The sequence below is a fragment of the Tamandua tetradactyla genome, chromosome 14 (assembly GCF_023851605.1).
Source record: "Tamandua tetradactyla isolate mTamTet1 chromosome 14, mTamTet1.pri, whole genome shotgun sequence".
NCBI lineage: Eukaryota > Metazoa > Chordata > Mammalia > Pilosa > Myrmecophagidae > Tamandua > Tamandua tetradactyla.
The window spans coordinates 16,897,108-16,920,649 of NC_135340.1; the positions used below are offsets into that span (position 1 = coordinate 16,897,108).

The 23,542-nt window shown below is 37.1% G+C and overlaps 2 protein-coding genes across 5 annotated transcripts in view; one reads left to right on the top strand and one right to left on the bottom strand.

The window, feature by feature from the left end:
* The window catches only part of SLC25A21 (solute carrier family 25 member 21), a 462,293-nt gene extending 451,705 nt beyond the window's left edge, over positions 1-10,588 (top strand). The window contains exons 8-10 of the mRNA XM_077126923.1: positions 4,475-4,656; positions 5,557-5,609; positions 8,691-10,588. Coding sequence (XP_076983038.1) covers positions 4,475-4,656; positions 5,557-5,609; positions 8,691-8,752 — 297 coding nt within the window. The 3' untranslated portion in view covers positions 8,753-10,588. The remainder of the gene's footprint in view (positions 1-4,474; positions 4,657-5,556; positions 5,610-8,690) is intronic.
* Positions 1-23,542, bottom strand: part of PAX9 (paired box 9) — a 44,290-nt gene that overhangs the window by 9,540 nt on the left and 11,208 nt on the right. Inside the window, exons 4-6 of one of the 4 annotated variants that reach the window (XR_013162187.1) lie at positions 22,285-22,427; positions 12,955-13,177; positions 2,117-3,021 (exon numbers count right to left, since the gene is read on the bottom strand). Coding sequence is in view for 2 of the 4 variants with exons in the window: in XM_077126922.1 (XP_076983037.1) it covers positions 12,923-13,177; positions 22,285-22,427 (398 nt within the window). In the remaining 2 variants the exon portion in view is untranslated. Of the gene's footprint in view, positions 1-2,116; positions 3,022-10,005; positions 13,178-22,284; positions 22,428-23,542 lie in introns of those variants that run through there. The other 3 variants (XR_013162188.1, XM_077126920.1, XM_077126922.1) reach the window with 3 other exon arrangements.

A 23,542-nucleotide genomic window follows, 5' to 3' on the forward strand; every position in this document is an offset into this window, starting at 1 on the left:
AGGGGTAAGGGGTATGATATGTATAATCTTTTTCTTCTCTGTTATTATTTCTTTTTCTAAATCAACGCAAATGTTCTAAGAAATTATGAATATGCAACTATGTGATGATATTAAGAATTACTGATTGTATATGTAGAATGGAAGATATCTTAATGTTTTGTTTGTTAAATTTTTTTTAATTAATAAAAAAGTTAAAAAATAATAATAATAAGTTTTGCCAAAGACATTAATTGATTTCCCTGAAGAGAGGCTGGTAAAGACTTTTCTTCAGTTCTGCACTCATGCAAAGATCACAGCATGGAAGAAATAACCAGAGAGTTTTAGTTAAAGAACATGGTAGAAATTCCCAAATCCTGTTACTCAGTAGCTAGCTATGTGTACTTGGCATGTTACATACCTTCTCTCTGTCTCAGTTTTCTCATCTGTGAAACAGGATTATCACATCAGTCTAAAAATGTTTTCTGGGAAATGAACTATAAAACAAACTAGGAATATTGTACTTTGTTGTGCTATCACAGAATAAGGTCAATGCATATAATATTCATTAAAAGTTCAGGCTACTCAGCTCTACTTCACTTATAAGCACTATTTTGTGAGGGGGAAAAAAGAAAATATTTAGAGGGAAGAAATAAAACATATCCATATATGGGAATAATACTTAACTAGTAAATAAATATTTAAAAGGAACCATGTTTTTAAGTATGAAAAAGAAAAGGCTATTTCTATAATGGTTTTTAATTCCTAAGAAATTACTTAGCAAATGACAACAGTTGCTTGCCTTTACTACTGAGCAAAGAACTGGAGTGAAATAGTTTAGGCACAGGCATGAGAAATGTAGATTAAATTCAAGGGAGTGTCCTGATTGGAGAAAATTATGGAAAGAAGTTGGGAATTTTTAATACAACAATTGGTTTTTCAACAATATTAATATTCAATTACATCATTTAGGTGTGATCTGTCCTAAATATTTGACTTAGGCTAGATGTTATCTTAAGTTCATTTCTAGACCTGTGTTTCTGGGATTTTATTTCCTACTGCTGAAGTTTTCCCTTGCACTGAGAGGTGAGCTCACATGAATGCCCATGTTAATGCCACCTGGCAGACAGACAGAAATATAAAGTTCTAACAGGGGTTTATTTCTAGGCTAGAAGACACTGAGTCTTAAGAAAGAGTGATTAAAGGTTAAGCCTGGTTCTTTGTTTCTACAAAAACAAATAACTAAATACATTGGCAAGCCAATGAAGCAAACATTTATTTAGCACCTACTGTTGTATTCCACTGTGCAATAGATGACACAAAGAGGAACACATGCTCCGGTCTGAGCAAACTCACATTCCAGCATGGATATAAAATACAAAAATAAATCAAACACAAATTAGCCTATAGCAAGAGCACAGACTGTTAGGAATATAAGGAAGAGAGAAATTAGTTTTGGCATGAGGATCCATGAAAGTTTCCTGGTCAAGGCAGGATTTAAGCTAGACCTTAAAGGAGGAGTGGGAATGCAATATGACAGAGGACTTTCCAGGCTATGGGAGTAGTTTGAAGAAAGGCATAGAGTTGGGAAATGCTCAGTCTATTTAGATAGATATGAATTAATCAGTGTGACTATAGTATGGGTTGGGGATGTATGTAGGATTTGAGATTAGAAAGATAAATTGGAAGCATATCGTTGAATATAAGCCAAACGCGAAGTTGAGGTGGTTTGTCCTTACTCTTCATGTAGTGGGGAACTCTTGAAGGTCTTTGAGTAGGAAGATACCAGAACCAAATCTGTTTTTATAAAAAGAGAACCTGGTGCCACTATGAAGAATAGATGGTAGAGGGGAGGAAGGCAGCAAGACTAGTGATAGTGTGGGAACTAGAACTAGAACCAGAGAAATGGGAGTGGTCCGTAGGAGACAAATGGCAGAAGCATTTCAGAGATTGCATTCAATGAGGATAGACATGCAGCAAAGAAAGCAAAAGCCAGCTGAGAGCGTTCTCCCTGGCAACACCCAGTCCCCGTCTAGATGCTGGCATAAAGCAGACCATGAGGTCATGGGAAGAGACTGATGGTGAGGAAATACCCTTTTGACCATCTCAAGAGGACCCTTCTTCTCCAGATCTGCTTTACCTGGTGGGGCATCAAAATTACTGGTTCCCAGTCACAGGTTCTCAGCCTGACAGCTTCAGAAATGCTGAAAAGCTTTTAAAACAACTTCCAGGCATCTTCCAAGGAGATTTCAATCTGGGAATTGGAGGCAGGTCTGAGGTAGAGCACCACATAAATTTTAAAATTTAATTTTAAAATTAAATTTTTAATTTTAAAAATTTATGGAAAGCTCCCCAGGTGATTCCGAGATCCACAAGGATTTGAGATCTACTGTGGGATCTTATTATTGTGCTAGGAAAAGTTGTAGAGAAAATAGATTCAACACTTTCTCATGCCACTGAACAAGATGATGGCTTAGAGACCTTATGCTTTGGTCTCCAGCAAAGTGTCTCAAGCACAATGACCTTTACTGAGTTTCTTAGTCTACTCTCCATTCCCAATTCTGCTCCTCAGCAGCACATCAGGAGATGGGAGAGGCTAGATGCTTAACTAGGTGGTCCCCTGAATTTCCCAAAAGGACAATGCACATAAAAATCATCATTTGTACTCTTGTCCTCAACTGAAAAAAAAAAAGAGAGAGAGAACTTGGCTGTGTCACAGGGATGACATACAAATCTCTTATGCATGTAGGTGCATTGAGTCTTCAAAAAACAGGCAACATAATAATGCCATCCATTTTCTACCAGTGTTGTACAACATTTACAGCATTTTTACTTCTGTTATCACTTTTATTTCTCAGACGTAAGGCTGTTGTTAAATACTTCCCTTTTATACACTGGGGAGACTGGGGCTCTGAGGGATTCTGCAACTTGTCCGGGGTCAGACAACCAGAGCTGGTCCTGAATCCATGTTCCTTTGGAGCGCCCACCTCCAGTTCTGCTGCTGTGCCATAATGGAGAGGGGTAATATAAAGGCATTTTTCTCTCCTTGTAAAAGAGAAAAAGGGGGGAGGAAAGGGGATTATTTAAACACACCTCACTCATACTGCAATCACTGCATTGTTTTCCCTGTTGAAACACCCTGTTGGTTTTTAAATCCCTTTAAACCTACTCGGCACCTGTATGGCCCAGATCCAAGATTATTACTGAACCCCTTACTTTTTATATTTAGCCACATAGGAGTTTCTATGATGTTAACTGGTCCTTGGTTCAGTTGAAAGTTTCAGAGCTTCCAGAAGTTTTCTTCCTCCGTAGGATCTGGACGCATGCAAATCTTAGACCTGTTTCCCCCACCCCAACCTTGATTAAGAAGAGTATGCTTTCCCCTGCTTAGCTTTCCTGCTGGATAAACGGTACCATGGCACAACCCTGTATTTTTCCTCTATGAAGATCCTTGAAATATTGACTGAAAGAGACGGCAGGGGAAGGGGAAGGGGTTCTCAATCAGCAGCTTAGGGTATGTGATATGACCTTTCTTCAGGGTAAGAACTGAGGCTGAAAACATAATGAGAACTTCCCAGCAAATTCATTATAACAAAGCATAATGTGAGCTCACTGGGCATAAAAATAGGCTGAAGGAAAGTGACTCCCACATAAGACCTAATTAAATACTTTGATGTCAGAAAGCAGAGCAGGGAGGGGTGGAAAATCAAATCAGACCCATTTGAGGACCTAAATTCAAATGGAAAGAAGAAATCTCTCTCTCTCTTTCAAACGCACACACTCTCTCTCCACTACCTCTCTCTTTTTCTCCCTTTCTTCCTTTGTGAAGGAAGAGTAAGATTCAGGAACAATGGGTTGTAAATTCTTCAGCCAATTAGTCCAGTGACTTACTACTGTTTCTAATGCACAGAATGTCACAGGCTGTTTTGCAGCAAGTTGGTTTGTTAATAACAGGAAGCTAGCACTTCTCAGTACAGTGGATCAGCTACACGTGAAAATAAATGCAAAAAACCTGGAGGGGAATAGCAGCAGACCGAGAGTAGCCTTGATTTAATTTAACATTTGGGGGTCCACACACAAATGAGCATTTTAGTAGGCTTCATGGTGGAAGTTGCTGTCATTTGTAAAATATTCTGGCCAATTAGCTAATAGTGTGCTTGGATTTCTCCTGTTTTGATACAGTAATACTAAGTACATTGTGAAGCCCAATTATACAAATCATCCCCATATGCCATACCAGTCTTTCTTTATGAACTGTGTTTATAAATCCTGTGTGAGGAAATGTGTACTTCAGCAATTTAGACCATGTGTAAAAACATAGCCAATGGGATTGTCAAGAAAACAAGTTCCAGCTAGGAAATTCTAATGTGTTCCGCTGGAATAACAGGAGGGGGCCAGGAGTGCAATGCTCTGTTTAAATACATATTGCTTTATAGTGTTTAACCTATTTAGGGGCTTCCGCTTCCTTTTCTGTTATTTTGTTCTTCTTTTCCTTTAGGATCCAACCTTGGAGTTTTTGAGAAAATTTGGGATTGGTCTTCTCTCGGGGACAATAGCCTCAGTCATTAACATCCCTTTTGATGTTGCCAAAAGTAGGATTCAAGGGCCTCAGCCAGTTCCTGGAGAGATCAAGTACAGAACCTGTTTTAAAACAATGGCAACAGTCTATCGGGAAGAAGGGTAAGGCATCCTTATTTTAATAAATGTGCACGACTCAAATATTGTTAAAGCCATATTGGACTTCCATGTTGATGCAAGCCATCATGCCCTCCTGAGTTAGGAGTGTGTCTGAGACGCTCCATGGAATGGATGATCAAGTTTGTGAGATAATATGATAATGAGATATTACTGAAATGTTCTTATACCACTAAGAACCATGAGCCACAACCATAAAATGTGGCTGTATGTATTCGACTTAGAATGCCAAAGTGAACTTTTTATTGCCAGTTTGCATAATATGCCACTGAATATTATTTGCCCTACTGTATGGGAAGGGGAATAACTGTCTTCTGACTAAACAGAAGCAAAGCCATCTAATTATATTCCTTTGGGAATATTAAATATGAGAGTTATGCAAAAATAATTTTCTTTAAAAATTTCAAGGTGAAGTTTTTCCAATGATCTTTTTTTTTCAGTCTCATTTTCTATCTCCTCATCCCTCCTCACTCACATCTGATTTTCAAGTAAATAAGTAAAATGTTATTATTTTTACCTAAACTGCATCATGTTTCCTAATGGAAAGACTATTTGTGGTCTTTTAAATTCAATTACAGAAATCATTTTGTCCATATACACAGCTGTCTTGAAAGTAAAACCCATCTTAAAAGTAAAAACCATCTTGCTGATGAAAGTCTTATTTCTGATTGGACAACATCAGCACAGCTTGGGTAATGAAGAATTAACTCTTTCCCCTTGTCCAATTTGCTGCAGGGAAAACTAAGCCAGATACCTTCTGGTTTGGGAATGTATGTGATTTCAAATAATTTTCTTGGTATATGGTTGGCTAGCATCTCAATAAAACTGAAATACAGTTTGAGTTATATTTTCAGAATAAGAATGTTCTTTTCTTTCCGGATGTAGGTTTTTAGCTTTGTACAAAGGCTTGATTCCCAAGATTATGAGACTTGGGCCAGGTAATGATGTTTTTATTATTTATATCCTTCTTGCTTTACTGTTCTAGTATCTCTTTTTTATTTGTGTCTATCAACAACACAATAAAAGTTTACCACACTGCAAAAGATAGAAACCTTGGATTATAAAGTTGCTGTCGGTATTCAGGATATTGAAGGCGTCCATTAAAAATGCTCCACCTCTGTTTATAAATTACTATTTATGACTTTGCTGGAAGCTGATAGAAGCCAAACCTCAGCTTAAGTCAACAGGAAAGTAACCCTGGCCAGTTGGCATTTGAGCGATTACAGGGATATATGGTGGCTTCTTGCTCAAGTGGACAATTTTCATTGAGTGAAGGACAAGCCCAATGAAATTTTCTTTGTGTTTCCTAGTTCATTCTTGCTCCTGCCTCAGCTTCCTTTCAAAAAGAGAAAGGGAAGACTTGCCTCCACCAGCAGCGAACGCCATCTGTCTTCACTGTCACTTCACAGTCACTTATGGTGAAGCCAGAGCCTGGTGCTCACCTTTCCCAGCCTCAGTCAGCAGGAGGCGTCTGGCTCAGGGCCTCAGCCCAGGGCGCTAGCCACAAAAACCGGCTGCTATTCCCACAGGGAGGGTTAGCTGCTCTATGTAAATAGATAAGAAAGTAACTGCTATAGATTCAATTGCCTGGGCAAATAGTCTCGGATTATAAATAGCCTTGGATTAAGTACGAAAGTATGCCTTAGACCACACATATATTTTTTACCATGCCACATTCACCTACTTAGACATACTGGTAATCTTTTTTCCCAGAACCTTCTCGCACTCCACTGCTCTCTCCCTTTCCTGTTCTTTCCTCTCCACGTCAACATCCACCTCCCCCACCATCATACTCAAGACACCTGCACATTTACCTTTAGGCATTCCTACCAGCCTGAGCTGTAGAATCATAGTCTGTACATTAGAGCTGGTGAATTGTTCACACGTCATATACTTAGAAAACATTTCCACGATTCCCAATGCATCTGTCCTAGTCTTCTAGACTTTTAAGCATTTGTTTTGTGTTTGAGATTCAGGCCTTCCTTCTATTAGTCATTGGCCCAGTTATCCTTAAGATCAATATTTGTCCACATTTAATTTTGTAATATTTTTCACACAGTTAGACATGAAAGGATAAATAGAGATTTTCCTACACAGCATAATAAAGAACACTGGGGATTTTATGCATCCCTGTAAGTATATGGCATTTTCCTTCACCGCACAGTAAAAACCTACTGGTAGACCTAGTATTAGAGAAAATCATAGGCCTGGCCCTAAACCAGAAGGGGACAGACCTAAAAAGGGTAGGGACCAGAGAAAGTTTAGCTAAAATGATAATAGCCTGGAACTTCAATCCAAAACTCCTAAATAAAATCTGACCCCAAATTTTGTTATGGGCTTGCAAATGTTTGGTTGGCTTTCAAAATGTTTTTGCATGAGGTGTTATCAATTGCTACCGTGTTAAACCCAATGAAAAGCCTTGTTGTGGACTTTCAGTCCAGGCTAAATAAAACTAAAAATAACTAGAAACCTCATTCAAGGATTGGCCTCTACTCTCATTCCAAATGTGCAACCTCAGAGGAAACAAAAAATAGAAAGGTAATGCTTTTGAGTTATGGTTAAGATTAAAAAAAAAAGTTGGGAAAGAAAGGTAAACCTGGAATTTTCACTCTTCATTCTAGAGATACATTCAACCTAACTCCCACCTTATTTTTGGAACAGTTCTGTGTGACAAACAATCAGATGCCTCCACAAAATGAGAAACTCGAAGTTTGTGGTTTAAACTCCTAATATCACTTGGCCAAAAACTAATAATTCTGAGTGTCTTTGTCTTACATTGTAAAAAGTAAAAGCAGCAACTGAGAACATACACCAGCTCCATGCAGTGCGTCCCTTTGTGTTTGCATGAGCTCTAAGAAGGCTTTAGCAGCTGAGAGGGTTCTAATAAAACTGCTTCGTCATGGGTTAAAAATGAAAATTACAGGCTGATAATTATCTTAGGTATATGGTTACACAAACATGTGCAGCCTGTGATTTAAAAAAAAAAAAAAGCATATGGCAGCATGTACAAAATAACTAAGATCAAAATCAAGTTCTATTTCTTCCTGTGAGGAGTCAGTCTTCTACTCAGGCAGCCAAGTCTTCTCTATGTTGTGCTCAGGATATTCATCCACATCTTGATTTTGTGATCTTTTTCACGGTTAGACATGAAAGATAGATAATCCTAAGGGTGATGGGACAAGCACTATTACGGCATCAGATAGAACACAAAATTATCCATATTCAAATATTTCTCCCAATGGATAGGTATGCAGCAATCTCTGTGCCTGTTTTCTTGTGTCATATTCAACATACTGCATAGCAAGCCTCTTTGCAATCAGTTTTATAATTCTTCTCTTCCATGACAAATTGTGGTATCAAGCCACCCAACCCCCATGAACAAATTTTCAAGTTCAATCCATATAGATCCAACACAGATAAAAGGAATGAAAGCTAGCTTTCAACCTCCTTTTGTTTAAGTTTTGAAATCAGATTTTTTTAATATTTGGAAGCTATTTTTCACATTGCAAATCCAGCTTGCAAAGCTCTAAGAGAAAACCAGACTCATCGGTCAAGCACCACTTTAGGGATTTCCTTGTTGAATGGGACTAAGACAATGCTAATTATGGACTGAAAAAGATAAATCCTTTGCCTACATATGAAGAATCTGAAGGTTTCTGTTCACGAGAAAGCCACAGGCCCTTACATGACTAAATATGTCTATATTTATTTACTTTTAAAAATTACAAGCGCCTGAAAAGGAATCTGATGAGAAATGATGAAAGTTATAGAAACTCATGGGAAAAAATGTATTTGAAAACTCAAGATGGTCTTGATTTTTACCCTAAGAATTTTCCACAATAGCTGTGTGTATACACACACTCACACACACACACACACGTATTGGAGCTGGAGAACTCGTAATTATGGACAGCCTCTGCTTGAAAGGTTTTATGGGATTCGTGGATTCAGAAGCTCCTGGGAAAGATGATAATTTTCGACAGGATTTATGATAAACCTCGAGGTCTTTCCTTTTCTAGGTGGTGCGGTGATGCTGCTGGTTTACGAGTACACCTATTCATGGCTTCAGGAGAACTGGTGATTGCCTATGAAGTGTTTTTCCCCTTGAGATAACGGACAATTGCTATGTAGCATCATGACAAGGAAAGAATATTGGTCAGCTAACCTAGGCGTGCAATTATAAAGGGGAAAACATTTGCTCAGAAAAACACATATTTGATACTTTAAAAAATCTCTAGACAAATTAAGGTTGATACTTAAAGCTGTGAGAAGGAAAATAATATGAATCCACAAAATGTGTAAACTGAATATAGAAGAATAACAGAAATCAGATCTATTTTATAAAAGGAATGTAAGTTTTGTGACATAAATTCATCTTACACTTCTTCACATTGAAAATTCATTGTATTGATAATTATTTTTTTCTGAGAGGTCAAGAAGTGCTTAAAGTAAGAAGTGCTTAAAGTAAATTCTTGAAAATAAATCACTCTGTAGCCAATTCTTTAAGAATTATACAACGAAAGACTGGATAAAAAAAATTTTAAGCCAAAATTTAAAGTTGTCAAAAGGAATTAAATTCTTCCATAGATAATATTTAAAGGTCACAAGGAAAATTTTTTTAAGTGAACTAAAATGGCCTTTTTAAAATGTTTATTTTTTATGAGTATTACATTAGGAATGTAAATTTGTTGGTTTTCTTTAATACTAATACACATATCAGTGATATTTTCTTAAATCTATTTTATATTTCAAATTGTTGTTTAAAACAGGTCATATTTGTAATGATATGTTAAGTCTTATTTTACAAGTGGAAAACATGAAATTATATTAAACTACTTCCCTTCATGTAAGTTCCCTTTGAGTACAAGTTTTGTTGCTGAAATTTTTTCATGTTAAACCATAAACTGAAATCCCTCCTTCAGCCCATTTGTGATGTCTGCATTTGCATCCAAAATACCTTCGCTCAGAACTATGCCATTCTTAAGAAAAATATGTAGAGTACAACTACATTTCCAGGTTAGTAGTTTTAAGTGACAGTTCAGGTGTGAAGTCTGCTGTCTGCAATGTTAAAATATGTATTATGAAGAGAAAATGTTTTAAAATAGAATTACATTCTTAGCATTTCCAAGGATTCCTGTACTAACATGCATTCCAAAAAAATCACACTAGCTTTTATATCTGCACTCTGAAATGATGCTGCCTCCATAGCTAAAGTCAACAAAAATTTCTGCATGTTCCAGATGACACCTGTTCTTAGCTACTATTACGGGATATTTCTACTATAACAATATTTCAGTAAAGCATTTTGAAAATAAAAAGTAAAAGATAACATGATAATTATTACATTTTATTAATTTAGAGCATTTGAGTATAAAAATAAAAGGCTTTTTGACATACTGTATATACATACACAGCCTTCTGTTGTACATCCTTTCCAACGTGTTTTTTAATTTATATTTTAGCCCAATATTCAATAAGAGGGTCATTAAAAGCAGAAAAACTAAGAGAAATAAAAACGTGTGTACGCTGTACAGCTGCAGACTATCCTTGCAGGTAACATTCCCGCAACCTGTGTGAGAGAGCACTGGCTGCATTGAGGCCATGAAATTGAACCTTCAACCTCTCCATGTGGATAGGATGAAAAAGGATCTCTGACGAGTGCATTTGCCAGCTTAAAAACACTTTTACCTTCCAAGAAACAGAGGAGATGAGTCAACATTAAACAATAATTTTTTTAAAAATATGACAGTCTCAACCCACATCCCATCCCATTGTCCTAACCTGATTTTTAAAAGTGGCGTTAAATCATAATTTGCTTTGAATAGCAAATTGCATCTGAGCTTTCTGTTTCCTTTTTTAAATTTACTCCATGGGAATTCACTGTTGTTAAAAAAAGACTTAGGAGGAAAAAAAGAAAAGAAAACCTCAATGCCATTCATAATCGATTTTTTTAAACACAAGAACTAGAAAAAAATTATAAATATCACAATAACAAGATATTTCTTAACTTAAAGAAAATAACTTTTAGTTGTGTTCCCATACAATTGATACTTTTAAAAGGCCTCTAGAGCCACCGTAAAACATTTGATAAGGAGTAATTCTGTGCCTTATGTCAAGTTTTCTGGATGGCAGGAGAGTCCCTGTACGATACGGTTTTAAATTCTCAACCAAAATATTGAACTGATCCCATTGCTCCATTCGATTTATTAGTCTCTTTTCTCACCAGACTGGGAACTCCAGATGTCATGGAGTTTTACAAGATCAAAGAAGACTATGGCCCTGAGAGTTCATCTGTTGCTTCTGCTTATTCTCCTGAAGTTATAATCCTCTGTTTGCAGCACTGAATTTCAGTTGCTTTAGAAATAAATGCAGTTCAAAGCTCTCCAGAAGATATCTGCTGCTTGAAAAAAGCAGTCCCTTGAACATAACTTGTGTGTCAGAAATCTGCTTACTGTTTATATCCTAGTGATTTGAAAACCTCACTAGCTAATCTAGCCATCTGAGTTTTAAATGAAGCCATGAAACCAATGTGGTGGAACTGGATTGCCATGTTGGCTGTGCACAGCACAGATAGGAAGAAATAAAAATCAAGTAATGAATGCATCTTTAACATTCATTTCTAGTGATGTGCCCTTCTAGTTATTGCACAGAATTAATACCAAAAAAACATAATATATTAATATCCCAATAGATGAACTGTATCGATTTTTTAAATGTATTTTCAAGCCTATATTGCCGAGAAAGGACAAACTTTCTAAGCAGAAGATAAAAAACTGTAGAATTTTGCCCAAGAAAATCAGTTGTTTTAAAATACAACACATAATCACACGCTCACACACACATATCCCACAGCTCTATTATTAACATTAAAGGGGGAAATAAATTGGTCTGGAAAGATTTATCAGTTAAACTGTGTCCTATAACTCCAAAAATGAATAAAGGGAATTTGATAAAATTAAATAGCATTTGTATTTCTAATACCACCACCAGTTTACCTACACGTGAAACATGCTTCTGTACAACAATGTAAACTTCACAGCAAGCCATTTTTACATTCATTAGAGCAGAATTTTCCATTTTCCTTAAATTACAACATAATTTGGGGCTGAGATTGCTGAACACACAGGTAAGCCAACAAAACAGTACAATTTAGTTTCACAGTGGTTGTCTTAACAAAAAGTTCATTTTAAGTGTCTTTGCAAAGCATTTCACATTAAACTTAAGTTTCTAAGTGACTTCCTTTAGAGCCGCCTTCTTCTGATCTTTTCCACCTCGTGTCTTTATGTGTTTGGCATGTGTGTTTTCTCATTAGGATACAAAATGGGAATCTGGCTTGTCTTATCGGGGTTGTTTTTTTATTTTCTTTTTTTTTTTTTAGTCCTCTACCGTAGAAAGAAATGTCCTTCATGAGATGTTGAAGCCTTCACTGCACACACAAAATTGGGGGCAAGTCCAGGTCCAGAAGCCCGAGCAGCCCACCACCAAACAGAAAAGACATTGCCAGAAAGTCACCTTTGCAAAAAGAAGAAAACTATATATTGGGGGGAGGGATGTTTTGTAAAATGAAAACACAAATGCCATCCAGAGTCTATATTTACAAACTAATAGAAAATATAAACATCGTTGTATTTGGAACCAAGTCAAAACACCAGGAGGAGCTAAATTCAGATATTGATTAGATTCTGTATATATTTTTCAACAAAATAGGTCATCTCTTAGAAATAAACAAAGGATCACTGGAATAAGTCAATTATTGATTGATTTCCTAATGACAAATTAAGGCTTACTTGGTTACCTTATTTGATTAGAGGGTGTAACATACCTTTTCTCTATATGTATTTTCTTTATTGATTTTGCAAAATCTCAACAATTGCACGTTTCAAAAGTTCAGGTTGATTTAGAATAAATATACATGTGTGGTTTTACCAAAGACTAGTTTAAAAAGTTCCTTAAGCCCTTTGAGGGGTGCAGGTTTCTTCACTACATTAAAACAGTGTGTGGGCAACCCAAATGCCTCATTCAATCGTTCACGTTGCTCTTGCTTTTAAATCCTAAAGTCAGGTCAGGTTTCCTGGGAGAGAGGAGTTACGGCAAGAAATATTTAAGTGTCATCGGCACAAAGGAGGTGAGTCTGTAAAGCCAGCTCTCAGGCAGGAGGGTTGGAGGGCAGGAGGGGAGGGGTCTAAGACCTGGGAGGAGGGGAAGTGCTAAGAGGGGGACCTGGTAAAGCTGCCGGAGATGGAATTTCCCATCAGAGCGCGGAGGCCGTGACGGAGTGACTACCTTCTCTGGCTGCCTGCATTCCCTTGAACGCCAGCGACGGGGGAATGTCACAGTTGTGGGGGGAAAGCGGGGTGCCGCCGGCATGCTGCCACCCCGGTCCAGCAACGTAACCAGAAGGAGCAGCGCTGTAGGTCATGTAAGGCGACACTTGGGCCGGGCTAGGGTAAGGAGCCATGCTGGATGCTGACACAAAACTGCTCACAGCTGGGAGACCATTTGGTGCCTGAGAGGAGCAGGGAGAGAGAAGAGGTGAAAAATAATCACTTTCCGGTAGTTGACTTTTCACAGATCCTTAGGAAGAAGCAGAATGCAAGTTCTGAGTAAGCTAATCATGCTCTGACCCTGCTTTCTGATTCGGTTTTTAGATTTGCCCTTAATTATATTCCAAAGACACAGTCTAGCTACTTAAGCATTACGCCAAAAGGTAAGGTACTAGTCTTTCCACAAAGGTTCTGAGGAGGCAGTGAGATTTACGGTATTTCCTTTTGCTGTTTGAAAGTATAGGATGGAGATGCAGGAGGAAGAAAGAAGAAATAATGATGAAATACTCGTAAAATGTGCTCAGCTATACACACTGCCTTTGTCAACCGTCCCTGTATCTGGCTCTTTGGTAGAGGCATTTGTGAAGGGCCTGGCGTAGCTGTGATTTCCAGGAGAGAAGGACAGAGAACTTGGGCTATCGCAGTGGAAACTCAAATGAGCCCAACCTTTATTAAATAAAATATGGGCTGTATTTTTTAATGTCATGTTGAAAATGCCTGTTGGACAAAGGACGTGAAAACCAGGCAATTTGTTTTGTAAGGGTTTTTGATGAACATTGGGGATATTTTTTCCAGACAGAGCTATTTTATCAGAAAGAAAACCATCTATTGGAATATAAATGAACTGCATATGCATTATTTTGAAATTGGAAACGTTTTTGGTTCCTGTGATGTGAATTTTTAAAAGCCACATGTGTAAATCTCTTGAAGTGAATTTAAATGTAAAATATTAGTTTGCAAACAAAATGCAGCAGTTCTGGCAGGCAAGCCTCTCAAGAAACCAGTGCTCTCTTGGCATCCGATAAATTACTGTTGGTATCGTTACTATTAACAACACCAAAAACACCCTGATTTCTAATCCTGATTCTGGCATGAACACTCGGCATCCTTCTTCAAGTAACTTAATTTTGCCCCTCAACTTCTGCATTATTCAGGAATAAAGAGTAAATCCTGTTTCCTGGTGGTGGTGCACACGAAATAACATATCAATGTATTTCCTAATGAAACATGATGTAAAAAATAGACTTAACTACTAGGAAAACCAACTTAATCCTTAGAGTTAGGTAAGTCAGATATATGTTAATTAAATGCTTTTTCAAATTCAATTGCAACAAATTGTTTCCTAATTTATTTGGTTATTATTTTCACTCACACATCTATGAGAATGTGACAGTGAGGTCTCAAAAACTATATTCTCAGAGCAGAATGGATAAATAGGTTGCAGTATGGCTACACGGATATGATTTAACATTACTCATGGATTTCTGACAAAATAAGAATGATAGTAGAGAGGATAGCCTGTGTCCTCAGTCTGTATAATCAAACACCTTAAGTTTTCTTGAGTATGTCCTACGTCCCAGGCACCAAGAAATATCCAATATATTTTACTGAATAGTGAGAATTAATCAACTATAGTCCATTATAAATTATTGAATTTATAATAATTACAAAATAACATATAGTGAGTACAACATAATAACAAACTGAAATTAAAATGTATTTCAAGGGTCCCAAAAGGTTCTGCTGTATTTTTAAACAAAGAAGTCATTGCACAACACTACTAAGTACAAGTGAAATCTTATCTTCTTTTATACACTTGAATATGGGTGAGGGGATTTAGCCGTTTATCCAAGACCAATTGGCAAGCCAGTGGAGTGGTGTTAAAAAAAAAAAAGTTTATCACCCCTGTCTGATACCGGGTCCTAGATCGCATTTCCATGCTGATTTTCCAGGATAATTAAAAGACAGACATAATTTAATCTCAAACTAATTCTTTCTCAAAGGAGACACACATTAAGACTCTTAGGAGATGACTATCAAGATAAAAAATTATCAAATTGCAGAAGAAATCTAGCATGGCATAGAGGTTACAGTTCTGGTCATTTTTATTCATTTTTCCCCAGTAACCTATGAGAAATTAGTTTGGAAAAGGAATCATTTCCATTCAATTATGGAGAGGTATTCACATCTATATTCGGCCCCTCCCATTCTAGCATTAGTTAGTATTTTATACTATTAACAGTGGTGCTTACCTAAAATTAAAAAATAATAATAAGGAAATGGGGAGGTGAAAATTAATTTTAAAATAATTAAAAGTTTTGCTGAACATTTTATCAGTGCACAAGGTTAAAAGATGTCATATTATACATGACAGAAGCAATGTTCTAGTTAGCAGAGAAAATCTGTTGGGGAGTTACTATTTTTCATTACAATTTAATTTTTCCTACCCATTCGTTTTTCTTTGTATTTTTTCTATCATCCAAAATTACAGCTCTCTCTGAAATACTGGCTTTATCCCTTTCCCTTTCCTCTCCTAACACTCTTGTCCTTGAGATCTCTCTTACTGCTTCTCGATGTATCCCTTTTATTTGAGGGTCTTTGGCTGTTCTGTTGCAATGTCCACAATCCACTTACATGGACCCACTTCTTTTTGCCCAGAGATTTTCCTCCTGGAATATGTACCACCAAGAAACCATACTGGATTGGTCTGTCATCTTAGATAACTCTCCTGGCATTTGGGGAGAGGCAGGACATTGGATATAGGCCTGCATTACCTTCAAATGGTTTACTTATTCCATGACTACATTCGTTTCTCAAGTATAAAAAAATATTGCTAATTTCTTCCATATTTGCCCTATTTCTCATACTTGAGGTACCAAACTTGCTTTAAAGTTATTCTTATTCATTAGGATTAAATACTTCAAAGTTCTTTAAAAGCCACAAAGTATTTAGAGTCATTTTTCTGATGCAATCCCCTCTGTATTGCAGGAAAGGAGAATAGGAAAGAAGCTCTGACAGGATTAGCCTCTTCTTGTGAAGAAGGCAAGGAAAGGCTAGTGTTTGCTGAAGAAGAAAAAAAAGACAGAAATCTTTAACCTTAAATAGTATAAAACTAGTTCTTAGCCTTCCCTCAGGTAAATTCTGACCTAGTTTTTTTGGGGGGGGAATTGCCTTAATTTTAGTTTTTCCTTTTAAAGTTCAGATTTAGAAGATTAGAAAAATGGTGAAAGCAAGATGAGAGAACATATGTGCTTTAAAATATACCTGTCTCTTACTACCTTCACTATCCAGTCATTCTGGTAACTCAATAAACACAATTTTCTCACCATTAATTTTGAAACATAGCATTAGTAAAAGATATAAATCTCTACTGGCTAAAATAATTGTTATTTATGAAGCGAATCACTGAAAGAGTAAAATTTTCCACCGCAAAGGAAAACAAGTACAGGTAGCACTAATGTTTGTTTATTCTTTCCAGTACAAGAGTACATGACTTAAACTTCCCAAATCTGTTTAATGTTTTCAGTGAAGGGCATGTAATTAATCTGAAAAGCTAGTTAGGCTGAGTAGAGACTACCAAATGTACACCATAAATATAGTGGGAGCAAACATGCCAAATTACTCTATTTAATTGGATTGTAAATATGATTTATAAATCAACCAACATATGGAATCCCCAGGGAAGAGTAAACAAATTTTCCAAATGAAACCCCAGCAATGGGCATGTAATGGAAATCTCCGTTTTGAAAATGACTTTACCTAAAGATTCCATAAATAAGGGCTCAATCCATCAACCCCTTTTTTTCATGTGGATCTTCCATTAAAGCCAATAAGAATTCTTTTCTCTAAGGACTGTACAAGGGTCATCGCTGACGCAAAGTATATTCTACCTACTTTTGAGAATGAGATTTACTAATATAAAGTAAAACAGACCAAATTGTATTCTCTGGAAAAAATAAGTTCCTTGCTTTGTTGAATTTTTTTTTTTTACAAAAATATAGATTTCATTCCACTGACAGTAAAGGAAATTGGAAAAAAAAACACAGGAGATGCAATGCATCTCTAATACAGGTTATTACCAGAATGAATATGAACAGGAGTTTTTGTTTGACTTGTTCTAAAGTGTTAGAAATGTAGAATTGGCAGTTTTCAGAAAACAACTTGGGCGAATCTGTTGAGAAGCTGTTTTGGCAGAGGGCTAGATGGTAAACTGTTTGAGGACAGGGACTTGCCGTAATCATCAAGTATCCCCACAAGATGGGACACATCACTGGTATCTCATAAGTATTTGTGAACCTACGTTAGTTCAGGTTTGTAAAAGCAAAAGATGTGATACTCTTACTTTAAAAATAAAAATAAAATGCTATCCACCGTTCACCACAGAACAAGCGTTACACTTAAGTAAGCAAAATGAACAAAGCTGTTGAAAACAGTAAATAAAAGTTCTAACCTAGCCATTTCATTATTTGATTTATGGTTCCATTAATTCCCCCCAGAGAAAAGGGAAATACATTCGCACCCAAACACTTGTGACCACAAAAAAAAAAAAAAAAAAAAAAAAAAAAATTATGACAACTGTCTGACAGTTAGAGGTTGTAGACTATCCTTTAAATTCTGGGATAATCTACTCACCAGTTTTCTCCTGAAGAAAATTCAAATAGCAGTGCCAGACTCTCTACCCAAAATCTTTCATCCACCACCAGCTCCACATGGTCCCCCTTATGATAAAATGAGTTAACTTGGCTATATAATAAAGTAGATTATGCCATAAATAGATATGTGCTTCACCTAGAATTTCAACTTCATTATCATAAGTAAGAAAAAGATGAGAATCTGCAAATAAGCAAGGTTTTCTCTCTCTTTTTTTCTAAAATCATTTTTCTGACTGTTATTCTTCCTTTCTCAATCTAGTATGCAATGATCTGATAACACAAATCTGATAAGATGAAAGAACGTTTACAAATATGGTTTCAACATTCATCCAAAAGGATCTTAATTTTGCTGAGTTATCATACTGAAGATCTAAATGTCTCAACGAAATGGAGAGCTGCTTTTTAAAAAACAATTTTCTAAATTTTATGGTTCCAAGTGTTATTAAAATCGATGTAGGGATGAAGCTTTAACTAACTTTTACTAGCACTTTATTCAACACATTCTACTGTATATAATCATTAATTTTATTTTTAAACACTACAGGTTAAAAGTTAACGAAGTCATGAAGATGACTGTATAATGATACAGCTTTCGCAATGTGACTGTGTGATTGTGAAAACCTTGTGTCTGATGCTCCTTTTATCTACCTTATCAACAGACGAGTAAAACATACGGATTAAAAATGAATAAATAATGGGGGGACAAATGTTAAAGTAAATTTAGTAGATTGAAATGCTAGTGATCAACGAAAGGGAGGGGTAAGGGGTATGGTATGTATGAATTTTTTTCTGTTTTTTTTATTTCTTTTTTCTGAATTGATGCAAATGTTCTAAGAAATGATCATGATGATAAATATACAACTATATGATGATATTGTGAGTTATTGATTATATATCAAGAATGGAATGATCACATGGTAAGAATGTTTGTGTTTGTATATTGTTATGTTGAATAAAAAAAAAGTTAATACCCACAAAAAAAGTTAACCAAATCAAAGAATATTTGTCATAATTAATTTCAAACACTCCTCATTAACATTGACCTAAGATTTCATTCTCTTTAAAATTATAGATTACTTAAAATTATTAACTTATTTTGATATGAAGAAAAGTTCAGTGCTGCCTCATTTATATTTTCCTGAAACAAATGTGTCTACAAGGGTAGCCAGTTATTAAAATAATACACTAGAAAATTGCATTCATGATTGTGGTTAATAAGGCTTTTGTGTTAATTTATGTCTCTAACTGAAGCAATTTTTGCGATTTAACTTGGAGCTTACTTTTTCTAAAGTATTCAAGTTTTTTTTTTAATTCAAGTATTTATAAACTAGTTTACATTTCTGACATCTCAATTTGTAGCTAATGATATATTAAAGTTGCTGCCTGAGCTAACATATGCTACCCAAAAATGAAGATACTCAACATTTATAAATCTAACATTCAGATTACTATTAAAGTACCAGATATAAAATATATTTTTCCTGAGAAAGTATGTCCAATTGTAGAAAATTGTTCAAGAATTATACAACTATTTATAAATCATTTAAATAAAATGAGGTACCAATTTGCTAAGTAACACATAAAAGAATAGATACAGTCCAACCCCATGTTTCTCTATACAGTAGAATTTTTTTTGCTATACGATTGTGTTCAATAGGAGTTTTTGGCATTGAACAGAAGAGAACCAGCCTTAGGAACTAGAGAACATTACTGCCATTTAGAATTAGATGACATTAACGATTTCTAACCCAATATTAAATGTGGGAGAAAAAAAAGCCAAAATAAGCAACTTCTTTCCTCTATCCCTAGAGGAATTTTGAATGGCACTGTAATATATCAATTACAATATAATATTAATGTTTAAGACAAGTTTGATATTCTAAGAATGTTTCAAAAACAAAAGACAGGGTGGGCCACGGTGGCTCAGCAGGCAGAGTTCTTGCCTGCCATGCAGGAGACCTGGGTTCGATTCCCAGTGCCGGTCCATGTAAAAAAAAAAAAAGACTCTATATAGCTGAAATGTGCATAAGGTTCTAATTACTAGGAACCAGGTATTTTTGTCTACAGTAAGTTGAAAATAGAAGAAACTCTAGATCATAGTAATCAATAGGTTCCTATAATCAGCTGTCAGTTCAGCCCCTTTGGTAATTTCACAGGTATCTTCTGGGAAAGTATTATGCTCTAAGTCTTATGACTCTGAATTCTTAGTTTCTCTTTTTAAATGCTAAAATGAAACTGGCATCAGATAATACTGCACTATTTATTAACAATCATAAATGCCTTGAATGTGTGTGCAAAAATTTTGAGAAATGCTTGTTTATATTTTTACCAAAGGCCTTCAAAGTTTGTTCATAGTACAAATGGAGGAAAAACATTACTGAGTTTATGTTTTAGCTAGAATATACTGATTATGTTTTGAAAAAGAACTTTAAAAAATAAAGCTCCCCTTTGAATATTGCTAAGAGAGATGCACATAAATATGCAATACACCTTACCTTTTCATGTTTGTTCTATTAATGCATAATTTTGTCCCCAAGGAAATCAGTGTCTAAATTCCAATACTGCTCCCCAAAACGACATAGTCTGTATTTGTGTGCCTACCTAACACGACTTCAGCACAAGGCACTATTTTGATAATTATAATAGAGTACTCTCTGATTTCCATTATGCTTAGAAGCCTTTCCATGTTTTTCAAAATTTACATTATTTGAATTAGTTTAATGTTGCAATTAAGAACTTTTCAAATATAAATTTAATATAAATCAACTTTTTCTTCTGGGTAAAAAAATTCAACTTGTTCTCTTAAGTGTTTAGAGCAATGTTTATTGGCCATTATTTCTCTTAATGATTTGCTTTTATAAATCTGAGAATTTAGTAATTTAATATTCAGAATATAAAATGTAATCAATTTTTAATGTTCAGAATATACAAAGTAAATTTGAAACAGTTTTGTTTATTCACATTTTTACGAGTTTAGTTTTAATGTGTGCATAAATTAACCATTTCTAAATAAGTTTAAAAGCTAAAACTATAATTCAAGGGAGCAAAATTGATACAACTATAAAATATTTTTGGATTATGAGACAAACTGGGTACACCATTTACACGTGAGTATTGAAGATTATTTTTCAAGCCTGTACTTCACAATCTTATTCTAAGAAATGATGGCCTAATAAAAATTATTAGCACCTATTAAATGATTGCTACTCTGCTCCATGCTTTAGATATACCCTATCATTTATAACAAAATACCTTGACACTTTTTCACTGAGCTCTGAACAAAGCATATTTCGATAAAAAAAATGCTTGCTATTAAAAGTCAATCTCTAATTTCCATTTATGTCCACAGGTAATATTTGACAAATGCTTACTGTGTGCCATATGGTTGCATTGTGTCACCGAATCCTCACATCTCTTGAGGTTGGGACTATTATTTCCTCATTTTACAGATGATGTAAAGGTTAAATAACTTGCTTAAAAGACAGGGATTGGAGTCCCTAACCATTGTACTATGTTGCCTCTTCCTTAGGATTCACTGGCTCTTTTGTAAAAGAAAATGACCAAATTTCTTATAACTTGTCAGCATTCTTTACAGTAGAAACAGAGGGGATCTTACTTCTAGGTTTCTGTGATAGCCAATTTGCCTTGGAAGAGGTACTAAAAGTATTCCAACTCCGTATTAACACAGTAAAGAAGGGAAGAGGGAGTGGAAATGGGGTTTGTTAGAGAAAAGAACTACTTGGATGTTTTCCAAGTGAACAAAAGTAACCAGTTTCATTTCATTTAAAAAGCTGATTTTGACAGATAAGAAAACCGTAAAAGTTTTAAGACTCCAAAATAAAAAAATAAAAATAAACGAAAACTGGGTACTTCTGAAGCTTTGGAATTGACGTTTCGGATTATGAAATGAACTCTCGTGAAACTTTCTGATGCCTTTAGATTGGTTTTTGTTTGTTTGTTCGAGCGTTTTAAACTCCGGACTCTGACGTGGCGATGAATGTAGCCTCAAAACTCGAGCTTTTGTGCAGTAGTTGCTTAGCTTTCCTCGGGATAAAAACACGGTGTTTTAAAGTTTTCCTTTGGAGAGTTGGGGAGGGACGACGAGGGGCAAAGAAAATGTAAACCGTCCACAGCCGGTCCCTATAATGTGAGGTTTCTCCCTGGGGAAATGACATGGCCTTTTATCGAGAAATGGTAACTTTATTAAGATTATCTTGTTGCCCCTCTTCCCGCTCTCGTCTGTTCCCTGACAGCCACCACCGGGAAATGTCCGGGCGTGAGGACCCGGCTGTCCCCGACCTTGGGGCGCGCGGCTGGCGAGCGCAGGAGGCATCCGAGGCCGCTCCCGGCGCCCGGTCCGGCCCGTGGCTCCTTCCCTGGTTAACCGCAGCCTGGCACGGACGGCCTCCCGGCGCCTCCACGCGCCATCCGGCCTAGAGGAACCTCCCTGGCCCGCGCCTTGCGCAGCCGCCGCGCGAGGGCCCAGGGCGCCACGGGGAGGAATCTTTGTCCCCGCCCTCGTGGCGGCGACGGGTCGTCGGCCTGACCCTCTCCTCGTTCGAGGCTCAGAAAGGCTCGCACCGAGGGACGGCGCGCCACCCCCCACCACCCCCCGGCCCCGGCCCTTGCCTCCTCACCTGACCGTATTTGGCCTCCTGCTCCAAGGCTCCCTTCTCCAGCCCGTTCACCGCGTGCGGGCCGGCGGCAGGGAAGTTGTTGCGGCCCAGGCTGCTCCACTCCTCCACCTTGGGGCTGTGGTAGGGGGAGCTGTCGCTCACTCCTGGGGAGGAGGAGAAGGCGTCAGGCCGGAGGGCCAGCGCGCGCCCTCTCGCGAGGTGAGGCCCGAACCCGCGCCCGGAAAGCTCCCGGGCTCCGACCCCCGGGCCGCCCCTTGCCCTTGCCCTCCCGCGAGCGCGGGGCCCAGCCGCGGCCTGCTCTGTTTCCAGCCCCGGGCCTGGATGGATGGCTACGCGCCTCGGAGTAGGCCTCGCCAAGTTCTTTCACTCACGCCTGCGGGAAGATAATTTTTTCTTTCTCAACCAGCCTTTGATTTTCTCCTCTCCTCGCTCCCCCGGGGAAACGAGTGGAAGAAATCTCAGCGTTTTCCCAGAGATTCCCAAATCAGAGAAAGAACCCTTGAGGTTGAATGCACTATTCTCCCCAGTCCTAAACCAAGGCCGACCGGGAACTGACAAAGATCTGGGACTAGTGCGGGCTGGAATGAGAGAGGAGTGTCCTGCCCTGTGGCTTCCTGTGTTGGTGCACAGAGACAGCCAGAAAAATGCTCACTGCGCTGTCAGGATCTGGTAGCTGTATCAATAGACAGAACAAAAGTCCTATTAAGTCCTTTGCAAACAAATAACTAAACGATGCCCACAATACACATGCGAAATATTTGATTAGTTTTCTGCCCTGGGTGTCCATACGACCCCGTTATGCTGTATCTCTACACGTTAAATATGTAAGGTGATGTGCATATGACTCAAATAAATCCTACAGATGCCACTCTAAACGCCAGCAGTGGCACTGGCAGGGTTATAGAGAGAGATGTTTGTTTGTTTAATATAAGAAATAAAGAAAAGGAAATAGATTGAGAAAATGAAAGCAGATTTAAGTGTTAAAAAGACAAAACTGGGCTCTTAAAAGAATCTTATAAATTCACAAGTTATCCTTTCTGTTCTTAATGGAGAGGTAAAGAAAACTATATGGTGTAAAGTGATTAGCATGGCACCTAGGGTTATGCATACTGAATCACTGCCATCTTTGAGACCTAGTGTAATTCTAAGAAGATATTGAAAGGTCACCAGCAGTCTATTTTTGTTTGGGGACCTATCGGTGGAAGAGCAATGTTTGACAAAGCCACTGTAACTCGATTTTAAATACTGCCATCTGACA